The sequence below is a fragment of the Lepus europaeus genome, chromosome 2, assembly GCF_033115175.1.
Source record: "Lepus europaeus isolate LE1 chromosome 2, mLepTim1.pri, whole genome shotgun sequence".
In the NCBI taxonomy this organism is placed as follows: domain Eukaryota; kingdom Metazoa; phylum Chordata; class Mammalia; order Lagomorpha; family Leporidae; genus Lepus; species Lepus europaeus.
Window position 1 is genome coordinate 173,771,062 of NC_084828.1, and position 14,498 is coordinate 173,785,559.

Consider the following 14,498-nt stretch of genomic DNA (forward strand, 5'->3'; position numbering starts at 1 on the left):
TCTGTCACAGCTGAGCCCCCTAACCCGCTTTGCCCTCCCCTCCACTCCCTGCTGCCTCGGCCGGCTCAGGCCGGCATCAGCAACAACCTGGACTTCTTCCTTCTCTTCTGAACACCCATGCTCTGGGCACTAACTTTACTTATTTTTTATTATTATTATTATTATTATTGACAGGCAGAGTTAGACAGTGAGAGAGAGAGACAGAGAGAAAGGTCTTCCTTCCGTTGGTTCACCCTCCAATGGCCGCTGCGGCCGGCGCATCGTGCTGATCCGAAGCCAGGAGCCAGGTGCTTCCTCCTGGTCTTCCATGGGGTGCAGGGCCCAAGGACTTGGGCCATCCTCCACTGCACTCCCGGGCCACAGCAGAGAGCTGGACTGGAAGAGGAGCAACTGGGACAGAATCCGGCACCCCAACAGGGACTAGAACCCGGTGTGCCAGCGCCTCAGGTGGAGGATTAGTCTAGTGAGCCGTGGCGCCGGCCGTACTTATTTATTTTTTTAAAGACTTACTTATTTGAAAGTCAGGGTTACAAACACACATACACAGGCGAGAGAGAGAGAGAGAGAGAGAATCTCCTGTCTACTGGTTCACTCCCCAGATGGCCTCAACAGCCTGGGGGAAGGCCTGACCAAAGCCAGGAGCCACAAGCTTTTTCTGAGTCTCCCGTGTGGGTGCAGGGGCCCAAGCACTTGGTTCATCCTCTGCTGCTTTCCCAGGTGCGTCAGCAGGGAGCTGGATGGGAAGTGGAGCAACCAGGACTTAAACCGGTGCCCGTGTGAGATGCTGGTGTTGCAGGCAGCAGCTTTTACCCACTGTGCCACAGCGCCGGCTGCCTGGAGACTAACTTAACGCAGCCGTCCACCTCTGCCCAGGCTGGTCAGGTGCCAGGGTGGCTCAGGCCGTAGGTACTGTGAGGGATCAGGTGAACCGGAGCGCACTTGTCCAGACTTCCCGCGGACACGATGCGGTCACGTTCCGGGACAGACTTGGGTGTCCACAGTGTGGCGGACACACAGCCTGTTCCAGAGGAGGGGCCGGCCGGGGGTCACAGCTGCAGAGCTGCGTGGCCCTCCTCCCGCCCTCCCATCACACCGACTGGAGCCAGCCTTCCATTTTGTGCCTCTGTCCCAGTGTCTCCAGGCAGCTCCACCCCCCGGCGTCATGGCTCGGGTTTGGAAGCCAGCGTCGTCTCTCTTCCTGTTGCTTATCCAGCTTTTTGCCAGGAGAAATGCGGCCTTCTGGTTTCTGACTTTTCCGTTCGCTCTCGGGACGAGGCCTTGGCCCCTGGCTGTCCGAGGATGCCTTTACTTACCCCCTGGGTCCAGCACAGCACACAGGGCGGGGCTCCAGCCCAGCGAGCCCCTCCCCCCACCATGCATTTCTACTTCATTTGGCTCGAATCTGGTCAGAGGATCCTGCATCCTGGCTCCCCGTAGCCAAGTAGCGTGATCCTGGTCTCCACACGCAGTGCGTGCGCCATCGCTGACACCTGAGTGCCTCCCGTGTCACTCCAGGAACCCAGCTCCTCATTCCTGGCCTTCCGGGAGCTCTGACCAAGGGGCCCTCTCCCAAGAGTGCATTGTGGCCATCCCGGACTTGTGTTGAATTCCCAGATTACACAGATCGCGTGCGCTTCAGAAGCTAGGTGGGCAGCTCCCTGCCCAGGGAGCTCTGGTGCAACACCGCCCGCCCGCGATGCCAACTTCACTAGCCCACTGGGCGGGGAGGGGGCTCAGATCAGCAGGTGGGCTGGGCCACCGAGTGGGTGACTGGCAACTTGGGTTCTGCCTCTCCCCACCTCTGATTCCAGCCCCGCCCCGTGCTCTGCTCTCCGGAGAACTGGGGAGAGCAGTGGCTTTGGCAAGGGACAGGCAGTGGGGGAGGATTTCTGAGCGGCCACCGCAAAGCCCTGCTGTGCCAGTGCCGTCGCGGGAAATAGATTGGAGCAGGCGCGACCTCAGCCGCCAGCTTGCTCCAGGCAGTGAGAGAAAAGCTTGTTTGTGTCCATAAAACCAGAGCCCTTTGAAAACATTTATTAAAGGGCGGCTTAAACATATGTGTTATTATTATTGTTGTTGTTGTTATTTTAAAATGGAGATTGCAAAACTGGCAGCCTTTGGCAAAGACAGAGCCTACAACATTTTCTGTTTGGCCTGTGCAATGCCTGTGAATTATAAATGCCAGCATTTCAAAACCAGGCACTTGCAATGAAATCGTAGGTTCTTGGCTCCTCTTGCGAAACGGGAAGCTTGATTGTCCGCAGGTTGGTCTTCCCTTTGGCTGTAGCTGGGTGGGAGCCACTCCTGGATTGGAAGTGCTTAGTGTCGAGTAAGCTATGGTGGGGGAAGAGCCGCTGCCGCTGCTGCTTGGCTTCCCGGGGAGTCACGTTTCCTTGCCCCGTCGTGGATGGGAAACGCCTAGAGGCCAAAAACGTAGTCACCGCACCTGATTCCCGGCCATCGGTGCCCTGGAGCAGGTGTGCGCTCCGTGGTGGCAGGCGCCAGCCTGGTCACCGCACCTGATTCCCAGCCATCGGTGCCCTGGAGCAGGTGTGCACTCCGTGGTGGCGGGCTGCCCAGGGTTCACGGCTCCTGTTGCCAGCCTGGTCATTGCACCTGATTCCCGGCCATGGGTGCTCTGGAGTGGCAGTGCACGCCCCGTGGTGGCGGGCTGCCCAGGGTTCACAGCTCCTGTCGCCAGCCTGGTCACCGCACCTGATTCCCGGCCATGGGTGCTCTGGAGTGGCAGTGCACGCCCCGTGGTGGCGGGCTGCCCAGGGTTCATGGCTCCTGTCACCAGCCTGGTCACCGCACCTGATTCCTGGCCATCGGTGCTCTGGAGTGGCAGTGCACGCCCCGTGGTGGCGGGCTGCCCAGGGTTCACGGCTCCCATCGCCAGCCTGGTCACCGCACCTGATTCCCGGCCATCGGTGCTCTAGAGCGGCAGTGCGCGCCCCGAGGTCGCGGGCTGCCCCTCCTGGCCAGGGTTCACGGCTCCCATCGCCAGCCTGGTCACCGCACCTGATTCCCGGCCATCGGTGCTCTGGAGTGGCAGTGCACGCCCCGTGGTGGCGGGCTGCCCAGGGTTCACGGCTCCCGTCGCCAGCCTGGTCACCGCACCTGATTCCCGGCCATCGGTGCTCTAGAGCGGCAGTGCGCGCCCCGAGGTCGCGGGCTGCCCCTCCTGGCCAGGGTTCACGGCTCCTGTTGCCAGCCTGGGGAAGGAGCACAGCACAGAGCTGCAAGCACGCTTCCGCTGAACCCACTTTGCTTTTGCAGCGTCCTGCAGTGGAAGGCGCAGGAGCTGAGCGCTGAGGCTCGGGGCCCCTGCGTGTACAGCGGCTCTGTCCCCTTCCCAGTGGTACCTCTTCTGTCACTTCAGGTCCTGCTCCCCTCGGCCATCTTTAGCCGCCCAGACCCTGGAGAGGCCCTGACTTCTTCCTGTGATATTTATTTTCATGTCTGGTGAACTTTCATATTCCTGTTTGCCTGGCCTTGTCAAATGTCACATATAGGGACACTTTTTTTTTTTAAGATTTATTTTATTTATTTGAAAGAGTTGCAGAGAGAGGGAGAAGGAGAGGGGGAGAGAGAGAGAGAGATTGATCTTCCATCCGCTGGTTCACTCCCCAAGAGGCTGGGCAGACCAAAGCCAGGACCAGAAGCTTCTTCCGGGTCTCCCACGTGGGTGGCAGGGGCCCAAGCACTTGAGCCATCTTCTGCTGCTTTTCCCAGGCCATAGCAGAGAGCTGGATTGGAAGTGGAGCAACTGGGACTCAAACAGGCTCCCATGTGGGATGCTGGCGTCACAGGCAGAGGCTTTAACCTCTGTGTCTTAGTGCCAGCCCTGGGGCACTTTTCTCACTGTGGTGACCTCAACGTGCAGCCTCATCTTAGATGTTTAAAAACAGCGCTGCATTCTCTGGGCAGGGGTCTCTGTCTGCCCTGTGAGGGGACTTCAGGAGACGGGAACCCCAAGCCAGTTAGCTCGGGTCTCAGGTTGGGCCCTGCTGACTGCCGGAAGGCCCACCGAGGCCGCCCGGGCAGTGTCGGGGTCGTCACAGCCTCCATGGGGCTAGGAGGTTGTCACAGCCACCGTGGGGCTGGGGGTGGGCTGGGGGTCGTCACAGTCACCGCGGGGGTGGGGGTCGTCACAGCTGCCGTGGGGGTGGGGACGGGGCTGGAGGTCGTCACAGCCTCCATGGGGCTGGGGGTCGTCACAGCCGCCGTGGGGCTGGGGGTCGTCACAGCCGCCGTGGGGTGGGGAGTGGTGTTGGTGGAGGAGGAGGGTGAGGCTTCTGTGTAGCACGGACACTGAACACTCTGTTGCCCTCCCCTTGGTTGCAGATGGGCTCTTACTTCGGCTCCTCCTTGTGTGCAGTGGACCTGAACGGCGACGGCCTCTCTGACCTGCTGGTGGGGGCCCCCATGTTTTCTGAAATCAGGGACGAGGGGCAGGTGACCGTCTACATCAACAGAGGAAACGTGAGTACGAAGCTGGGCACAGGGGTGCGGGTGTGGGGGGGGGGCTAGCAACCATGTGGGCGCGCGCTGGGCGTGCTACTGGGGAGACAGAGGCCGGAACGTGAGGCTGGTCAGCGAAGGGAGAGCCAGGGGACAAAGAGAGAGCCACGGCCGTTCACGCTGCGTGGTGCCTCTGAGGTCTGCAGGCTCCTCCAAGACCTGGGAGGGAAGACGCTTCTCTGGATGGTGGCAGTGACTCTTGGCCGTTCCAGGAAGGAGCAGCGGGGAGGGACTCGGGCAGGAATGAGGTCGCTGGGTGGACGACAGCAGTGGGCATTCGGTGAGCGTGCCTGCCAGCGTGTCTGCAGGGGCTGAAACATTTTCCCGGGTGCTGGGCCCAGCAGATCCACTGGTGTCTGCATCAGGAGTGGAACTGTGGAGCATGATAGTGTCCCAGACCCGCTGTGGGTGTAATGCCACTACTCATTGCGCTCCCCTGGCTGGCATGTCCCAGGGATGAGGGTATCTTACTCCCGTGGAACCCTGGCCCATTTGAACTTTGATTGCAAGGTGGATGGAGGAGTGGAAAAGCAGGAAGCTTGGGAGCTGGGTGGGAGTTCGAATCATGGTGTTGTGGGAGGATGAGGGCGACCTGTTTTGTCTCACCTTGAAGAAGAATTTCCACATGGACGGGGCCAGTGGGCAGAGTGAGATTGAAAGTGCGAAACCTGGTGTGCCGCAGGCAGGAAGGGGACTCTAAGGGAGCTGTCGCCAAAGAAGCTTGCCAGTGCTGGCTCTTTTATACACAAATTGGCTCCCTCTGATTGGCCCCTTTCTGCAAAGTGAGTAGAATTTTAACCAATCAACAGGAGGAGAGTCTAACAGCCAGTCGGGAGGCAGGGATAACAGATAATCAGGGAACTGAAAGTGTATGCTAATGAGACATGCTACATGAACCAATCAGGAGCCACCTTTGGCGTGGCCTGTTCTGCACAGACGTGTGCAGAGGGTTCAGTCAGGTCCCTTCAGTCAACTCAATAACATCTGAAGAGCACACTGTGTCTGTCCCCACCCCGCCCTGGCTCCTCTCTCCGTCTCTTTCAGAGCTCCTGGAGTTATACTGCGTGTTCCTTTCCTTCCCTATATTTTTCTTTCCTTTTCCGGGGCTGCTGGCGTCCCTTTCCTTGGTTTTGGCATTTCTTAGCCCACGTGACGTGACTAGGTAGCCCGAAGCTGGTGACCTAGTTTCCTTGTCCTTGAAGTGGGAAGGATCGTGCCCTTGTGGAGTCCTGGTGTGATTCAAATGAGGGGATGGCTACGCAGCACCTGTCACGTAGACAGTAGCCATTGGTGCCTTCTCTTGCCTGTCTCTGTACCAGGAGCAAATCAGTGCACCCAGCGAAAGCTCCATACTCAGGGCTGCCATGTCCGTGGATTCAGCCAGCCGTGGGTTGCACCTGCTCGGGGGAGGTTGCGTCTGTACTGAACATGCACACTCTGGTTCTTGCTGCTGTTCCCTAACCCACCAGCACCGCTAGCGTTTATGTGTCACAACCTTGTATTAGGCAAGTGATCTGGAGGTGACTGAGGCGCAGAGGTTGTGCCAACGCGGCAGCATCTTACGTAAGGAACGTGAGCATCTGTGATCCTGATACCCACCGTGGGGTCCTGGCAGTGGCCCCCTTCGGCTCCAGAGTGGTGACGGCATTGTTGTTTGGGATGGGGGATTTTGTGGACTCACGTCCTTAGCACGTGCAGGTCGCAGACTGTCCTGACCAAGCCAGACAGTGGTGGCTTGTGGGTACACCGGGGTGGTGCAAACACTCTGCCGTCCCAGAGCAGCACCCTGGTCCTGGTGCCAGCTCTGATAGTCACATGTTGGCGATTTGGGAAGAGAGTGGCCTTTCCTACACCTTCTGCCTTGACCGCTCTCCCTCTCTCACTGCTGGCCCGGAAATTCAGACCTGAGCCAAGCCTGATAAACCGGCTGAGGTGTTTGTTTGGAACCATGACTCTTTGCATCAAAATTGCTAATTCAAGGATACTTCAGAAGGTTTCTAGAAAAGTGGAACTCAAAGATAAATATTTTGGTGCCAAAAAAAAATTGAAATCCGTACATATTCATAGTCCACATTTTCGTGAACTTTCTGAAGACCCGTTAGACATGTGCTTTGCAAAAACATCTTTGTGAATTTGCACCACAGGGGACGGGAGCGAAACGGTGGAGACGTGTGTGCCCCTTTAGAACAACTCTGGGGAGGACCTGCCAGGCGTTGGAAGAGAGGGCCGCTGTGGGGACAGCAGGGGAGGAGGTGGGCCGTGGCTGGCCAGTGGCGAGTTGTGGGGACACGGGGAGCTGTCGTCATGGCCAGCATGCCATTTCCTGCGCTCCACGGTGCACCTGGGTGAAAGGACTTGCTTTGCCCCCGGGGTGAGAAGCTTGGGTGCCTGTGCTGCCTCCCAGGTGTTTCCTGGCCGAGGGGCTGCTCTCGGAGGGCCGTGTCGCAGCTCTGGTTTTTATTGTTTTTTGCCTTGTTCTGTTTGTCTTTGTTCTGTTTCCCTCTCACTCCTCCATCCTGTTTCCCAGGGAGCCCTGGAGGAGCAGCTGGCTCTGGCCGGGGATGGCGCCTACAACGCACACTTCGGGGAGAGCATCGCCAGCCTGGGCGACCTGGACGACGACGGCTTCCCAGGTGAGCGGGCCGACCGCTCACGTTAGCGCGCAGCGGCTGCCTGTGTCTGTCCCACCCGCCTCGCCCCTGGGGCCGACGCACGTCTGTGTGTGGGGTGGGGCGAGGACAGCTCTCAGGCTGCGCTCTGGGCCCCCCTGCTTGTTCTGCGGCGGCCGCTTGGCATCAGTGCCGCGTTCTTTGCTGCGTGTTGGCGGTGCGGCATTCGGAGCCAGCTTCTTCCCCCACACATTTGAGTTTATCAGCCTCTGCTGCTCCGAGACACTCCCTCCTCGTGAGTGAGGGGAAGACGGGACCTTTGCCCAGATAGCGGCAGCACACAGGTTGCCTTTTTTAAAGATGTATTTATTTATTTGAGAGGCGGAGTTACAGAGATAGAGAGAGAGAGAGAGAGAGAGAGAGAGAGTCTTCCATCTGCTGGTTCACTCCCCAAATGGCTGCAACGGCTGGAGCTGGGCCGATCGGAAGCCAGGAACCAGGAGCTTCTTCCAGGTGTCCCACATGAGTGCAGGGCCCAAGGACTTGGGCCATCTTACACTGCTTTCCCAGGCCATAATCAGGGAGCTGTACCAGAAGTGGAGCAGCCGGGACTCAAACCAGCACCCATATGGGATGCCGGCACTGCAGGTTGATGCCAGCCCCAGGTTGATTTTTTAAAATAATTTGTTTTATTAAAACAATTTTAATGGACAAAGGAAAATCGTGCATATTTATGGGGTGCTAGATGGTGTTTTGTTACATGTGTAGCTTGTATGAGATCCAATCAGGGTAGATACACTTAACATTGCTTTACAGTGGAAGCGTCAAAAATCCTATCTCTGAGAGCACCTGTGTTTGAGACACCACAAGTGAGTGAGGTCATGTGACCCTTGTCTCTCTCTTGGCCATTTCACTTAGCATAGTGACCCCCAGTTCCAAGTCGTAGAGGACAAAATCCCCTCCTTTCTACCACTGAGCCGTGTGCTGTGTGCGTGCACTCTGCACTGTGTTCACCAGGCCCCGGGGGGTGGACACTCGGGCGGCTCCTGTTCATTGGCTGTTGTGACTGGCGTGGCACGTGTCTTTTCGACTACTGGGTGGCATTTCTCCTGGATGCATCCTGGGTCCCGTGCAGTTCTGTTTTCAGTGTTTTGAGGGCCCGCCCTCCTGTAATTTATGGCCCAGCAGTGTGTAGTGTGCCCGTTTCTCCACACCCTTGCCAACACTTGATAACCTCGGTCATTCTGATGGTAACCAGTCTTACTGAGGGAGGGCCATCCCACTGTTGATTTACATTTCCCTGGTGGTTAGTGATGCTGAGAATTCCTTTCTTGTCTCTGTTGGCCATTTCTGGATCCTCCTTGGAGAAAGGTCTGCTTAGATCCACTGTCCATTTTTAATTGGATTATTATTGATTTTGGAGTTCCTTGTATATTCTGGATGTTAACCCCTTGTCCGACATATAGCCTGTGCGTATTTTCTCACATTCTGTAGACTGTCTCTTCGCTTGGTTTCTTTGGCTGTGTTAAAGCTCTTTAGTTTGATGAAGTCTCGTTTGTCCATTTTTGCTTTTATTTTCTCTGCTGTTGAGGTTGATCATAAGGATCCTTGGCCATTCCAGTGTCCAGCTGTTTTCCCTATGTTTTATTCTGATACGTCAAGCTTGCACATCTCACTTTAGGTCTTTATTCTATTTTGAGTTGATTTTTGTACATAGTGAAAGGTAGGTCTGCTGTCATTCTTTTCCATGTGAACATCCAATTTTCCCACCACCATTTATTAAAAAGACTTTTTGTTAATGCGTGTTTAAGCCTGTGTGAAAGATTAGTTGGCTGTAGCTGTGTGGATTTAATTCTAGAGTCTACTATGTTCCATTGGTCTGTGGACCTGCTTTATGCCAATATCATGCTTTTTTTTTTTAGATTTATTTATGTAATTGGAAGGCAGAGTGATGGGTGGGGGTGGGCGAGAAGAGCCTGGCCTGGGCCAGGTTACAGCTAGGAACCAGTGACTCCTTCCACGTCTCCCATGCAAGTGGTAGGAGCCCAAGTACTTGGGTTACCATATGCCACCCTCCCAGGCACATTCGGTTAGGGTAGGGAGCTGGTTTGGAAGTGGAACAGCCAGGATGGAAACTGGTGCTCTGATGTGGGATGCCAATATGGCATCTCTAGTGGCAGCCCCGTCTGTTGCCCCACAGCTCTGGTCCCTGCCATGCTGTTTTAAGTACTTAGCTTTGTAATGTATTTTAAAGTCAGACAGTGTAATGCCTCCTGCTTTGTTCTTTTTGCTCAGGATTGCTTTGGCTATTTTAGGTCTTTTGTGTTTCTATACAAATTTTAGTAGTTTTTTTTAAGTTCTGTGAAAAATGTCACTGGGATTTTGATAGGAAATGCATTCAGTCTTTGAATTGCTTTGGGTAGTGTGTATGTTTTGACAATATTATTCCAATCCATGAACATGGGATATCTTTCTGTTTCTTTGTATCCTTTTTAGTTTCTTCCATCAGTGGGTTATAGTTTTCATTCTAGAGATCTCTCACCTCTTTGGTTAAATTTATTGTCAGATATTTTATTTTTTGTAGCTATTAGAAATGGGATTGCTATCTTAATTTATTTTTCAGGTGATTCACTATTGCTGTATAATAATGCTACTGATTTTTTCATACTGACTTTGTGTCATGCAGATTTGCTGAATTTGGTTATTCTAGCAGTTCTTTGTTGGAGTCTTTAGGACTTTTTATATGTAAGGTCATATGCAAGCAACGACAGTCTGACTTCCTCCTTTCCAATTTGAATGTCTTGTATTTCTTTCTCTGGCATTAATTCTCTAGCTAGAACTTCCTGTACTGTGTTAAATAAAAGTGATGAAAGTGGGGGCCTGTGTGTGATACTGCATTCCATTTCAGGGTGCCACAACTCAGTGGCCCCCAAGTACTTGGGTTCCTGCCACCCTTGTGGGAGGCACAGATGGAGCTCCTGCTCCTGGCATTGGCCTGGCCCAGTCCTGGCCATTGTAAACATCTGGGGAGTGAACCAGTAGATGCAAAATACCTGTCTCTATTTGTCTGTATTTCTATCTGTCTGTCTATCTATCTATCTCTGTCTTTTCCTTTCTCTCTCATCACTCTGCCTTTCAAATAAGCAAATAAATAATTTTTTTTAAAGTGGTAGAAGCAGGCAGGCATCCTTGTCTTGTTCCAGATCTGAGACAGCCTGCAGCTTTCCCTCATTGGTATGATATTAGCTGTTGGCTTGTGACATATGGCCTTTACTGTGTTGAGATATGTTCCTTCTGTATCTAATTTTGTCAGGGCTTTTATCTTGATGGGAGGTTGATGTTTGTCAAGTGCCTTTTCTACATCTATCAGGATGATCACGTGACTTGTATTTAATTCTGTCGATGTGGTGTATCACATTTGTTTATTTGCTGATTATTGTCAAGCCATTCTTGCAACCCCAGGAAGAATCCACTTGATTGTGGCTAATGATATTTTTAAAGTGCTGCTGGATTAGACTTGCTAGTATTTTGTTGGAATTTCTGCATCTATCTACATGTTGACCTGTGGCTTTCTTTTTTTGTTGTGCCCTTGTGGTTTTGGTATAAAGGTAATGTTGACCTCATAGAATGAATTTGAAAGAGTTACTTTCTTTTCTGTTTTTTGAAATAATTTAAGAAGTCTTGGTGCTATTTATTCTTTAAAAGTTTGGAAGAATCCAGCAATGAAGTTATCTGGTCCTGGGCTTTTCTTTGATGAGAGATTTTTAAAATTACTGATTCATTATTGATCTGTTATATTCCTCATGGTTCAATCTTGGTAAGTTGTATGTGTCCAAGAATTTGTTCATTTTTCTGGGTTATCAAATGTGTTGCCATATAACTGTTTATAATGCTCTCTAACAATTCGGTGTATTGCTGTGGTGTCAGTCGTAATGTCTCCATTTCCGTCTGTGATCCTACGTATTTGTATCCTCTCTTTTTTCTTGTTTATTCTAGCTATCAATTTTGTTTATCTTTTCTTTTTGTATGTTAAATTTTTTAATCAAAATAGAGATGAAATGTTATATGCTATATGAATTACTTACATGGATTATTTTCAGTTTCACTCATAAGCTTGGTTGTTTTTTTTTTTTTTTTTTTTACTCTGTATATTAGCTGCCACAAATCAGAGACAACGTGATGTGTGTCTTTTTGGGTCTGGCTTATTTCAGTAAGCATAGGGGTCTCCAGTTGCATCCATTTTGTTACAAAAGATAGGGTTTCATTCTTTTTTATGGCAGAATAGGATTCTATCATGTATATATATCACATTTTCTTTGTGCAGTTGATGGACATCTTGGTTGATTCCCTGTCTTAGCTATTGTGAACTGAGCTGCAATAAACATGGGGTGCAGGTAACTCTTTCATGTGCTGATTTCATTTCCTTTGGGTAAATTCCCAGGGGTGGGACTGCTGGGTCATATGGCAGGTCTGCTTTCAGATTCTTGAGGAAGCTCGTGCTGTTTTCCGTAGTGGTTGTACTAGTTTACATCCCCACCAACAGTGGATTAAGGAACCCTTTTTTCCACATTCTCTCCAGTGTCTGTTATTTATTTATTTATTTTTTTATTTTTGGATGATAGCCATTCTCACTGGGGTGAGGTGAAACCTCATGGTGGTTTGTAACTGGATTTCCACAGTGGCTGGTGATCCTGAGCGCCTTTTCATGTGTCTGTTGGCTATTTGTATTTCATCATTTGAAAATTGCCTGTTCATGTGCTTTGCCTGTTTCTTATTGGATTACTTGCCACGTTGTAGTTGAGTTTCTTGAGCTCCTATCTGTGTAGTTTCTAAGGTTTTTCTTGTTACTGATTTCTAACCTTTTTACATTGTGGTCTGAAAAGGTGCTTACTATGTTTTCTATTCTTTTAAATTTGTTGAGGCTTGAGACCTACCTGGAAAATGTTCTGTGCACTGTTGAGAAGCATGTGTGTTCAGTCTGTTGGACAGCATTGTGGAGCAGAGGGTTAAGCCGCCACTTGAGACACTGGCTCCCATCTTGCAGCACCAGTTTGAGCCCTGGCTGCTCCAGTTTCCATCCAGCTTCCTGCTAATGTGCCTGGGAAGGCAGTGGAAGATGGCCTGGTATGTGGGCACCTGTCACTCATGTGGGAGACCCAGATGGAGTTCCTGGCTCCTGGCTCTGTCTTGGCCTGTTCCTGGCTGTTGCAGCCATTTGAACCGGTGGATGGAAGATCTCTCTGTGTCTCTGTCTCACGTCCAGTTCTGTTCAGTCAGCAGGATCCTTCCCACCTCTTGGCTCCTCTCTCTGACCTGTGAGTCCTCCGCCCCCCGCTGTAGGCACAGTGCGGATCCTCAGGACCTGGAGGAATCACATCAGGACTGGGAGTGGACATAGCTCTTCCCGGCTGGGCACCCAGGCTCCTGTGATGGCTTCTGCCAGCTGCCACAGAGGGCTTCATTGGGGGGGGGGGGGCTCCACGGCAGGGGCATGGAGATGCTCGCCCCTCACCCTGATCTCCCTTCTGTAGATGCATGAGTTTTGTTAGGAGGAAAGCCAAGGTCCAGGCCTTGTTGCAGTGTTGTTGATTGTGAGAGCGAAGAGGACTTGGGGGTGGGGGCACATGCCCTCATCGCGTTCCCTCTGTCCCCAAATAGCGTTGCCTTTCTCGTGGTCCTTGGAATTCCCCTGTCTGGCAAAGATCAGGACGGGAATTATCTTTATTGGGCGGTTAGGGGATTTTTCCTGTGAGGATGGGGTAGACACTTCCCAGCGTTTTAAACATTCTACTTTCTTTTTGTTCTGCTAGGAGACCTCGTGTCTAAGTTAGCGCTCAGCAGTCAGCGGTTGAGAATCTCTGGCGTCAGGGGCTCAGACGTGGTATCCAGGACTAGGGGAGCCACCACTGCGTTGTGGGTTTTCTAACCCGTGGCTGTTTTTCCTCCTCAGATGTGGCCATTGGCGCACCCAAGGAAGATGACTTCGCAGGCGCGGTATACGTCTATCACGGCGACGCTGGAGGGGTGGTGCCCCGGTACTCCATGGTAATTACTGGAGCAGCGCTGTAGCGACTGTCGCTTCTCAATTCCATCAGCGAACGCGCCTGGTGCCTTCATCGTGCGCCGGTGCTGGGAGCCCAGGCAGACACAGCGTTGTTCTCACCTGCAGCCTTGCTACCTCTGTAAAGACGCAGGCCGTGGACATCACGGTCAGGGATGCCTTGTGCCCCCAAGGGATAATGTGCCAGGTCTTAAAGAGGGCTCTTCCTTTAGGAAGCGTGGACATGCTTCTCTCTCTTGGGTTGGCTCAGCGTCAGCCACAGAGCTGCGTTGTCAGTTATAATGGGGAAAGGCCCTGGTCCTCCGAGGAGGGGCCTGAAGGGGCACAGGCTGTGGTCACAACCGCCATCGAGCCCGGAGGTTGGGCTGGAGACCAGGCTAGGGGAGGTGGAAGTGGGGAGTTTTGTGTTTCTGCCGTATCAGCCTGGTGTCCAATCTTGCTGATGGTGTCAAGCCCAACCCATGGGAAAAAAGGAAGTCGCGCTGTTGGCTAGAGGCCGTGTCAGGATGTTTGTGGACGTCTGTCTCCCCAGGGCAGTGATGGGGAAGGGCAGCATGCGCGTGGAGAGATCGCCCATCAGCAGACATTGATTGATTGAACACTTGCTGTGTGCCAGCCACTTCCTGCTCGTGTTGTACGTATGTGGCTGTATTCCACGCCTCCGAGGAGGCAGTGTGTACGTGCAAGAGCAGAGCCCATTCCTGATGGTCCTTGCGCAGTGTCGGTGGGCAGTCGAGGGTTCAGGGTTTGCTGGTTGCAGTGGGGGGTCAGGTTCTCTGCTGACGCCCTGCTCAGTTCAGAGGCTCCCCGGGCAGGTGCTGGGAGAGGAGAAAGCGGGGCTCGTGTGCCTGCTGTGTCCTGCCCTTCCACAAGAGCCGTGTGGGCTGGGGCACTCTGTGACTTCAGCACAGGGAGGTGCTGAGTGGCCCCGCGTAGTGAGTGGCAGCATGGAACTCCCCGCACCCCGACTCCAGCCGCACAGGGGGACACTTCGGGGAGCTCCCTAGGAAGAAGGACAAACGCGGAACTCACTTTGCCGGAGGGCGCGTGTTTACCTTTGCTCCTTAGTGACCTATGAGGTGGCTCTGCAGGCAGGGTAGGAGGAAGGCGGACAGGCTGGGGGCTGCCTCCGTGTCCCAAGGGCTGTTCTGACTTGGGGACATGGTGACACGCCGCCAGCCGCCTGTGCAGCCCCGTCCTGAGGCAGGGCAGGGTCATCCCCCACGCATCCTCCTGGAGACTCGTCCCAGGACCTGGGAGGCTGATCGGGCCGAGAAGCCACGTGTGAGAGACCCCTGCTTCCC

At 53.2% G+C, this 14,498-nt stretch overlaps 1 protein-coding gene across 1 annotated transcript in view; it reads left to right on the forward strand.

Annotated features, from left to right (window-relative positions):
* Positions 1-14,498, forward strand: part of ITGA9 (integrin subunit alpha 9) — a 293,387-nt gene that overhangs the window by 60,230 nt on the left and 218,659 nt on the right. The window contains exons 9-11 of the mRNA XM_062179765.1: positions 4,348-4,485; positions 7,052-7,157; positions 13,084-13,178. Of these exons, the coding sequence (XP_062035749.1) occupies positions 4,348-4,485; positions 7,052-7,157; positions 13,084-13,178 (339 nt within the window). The remainder of the gene's footprint in view (positions 1-4,347; positions 4,486-7,051; positions 7,158-13,083; positions 13,179-14,498) is intronic.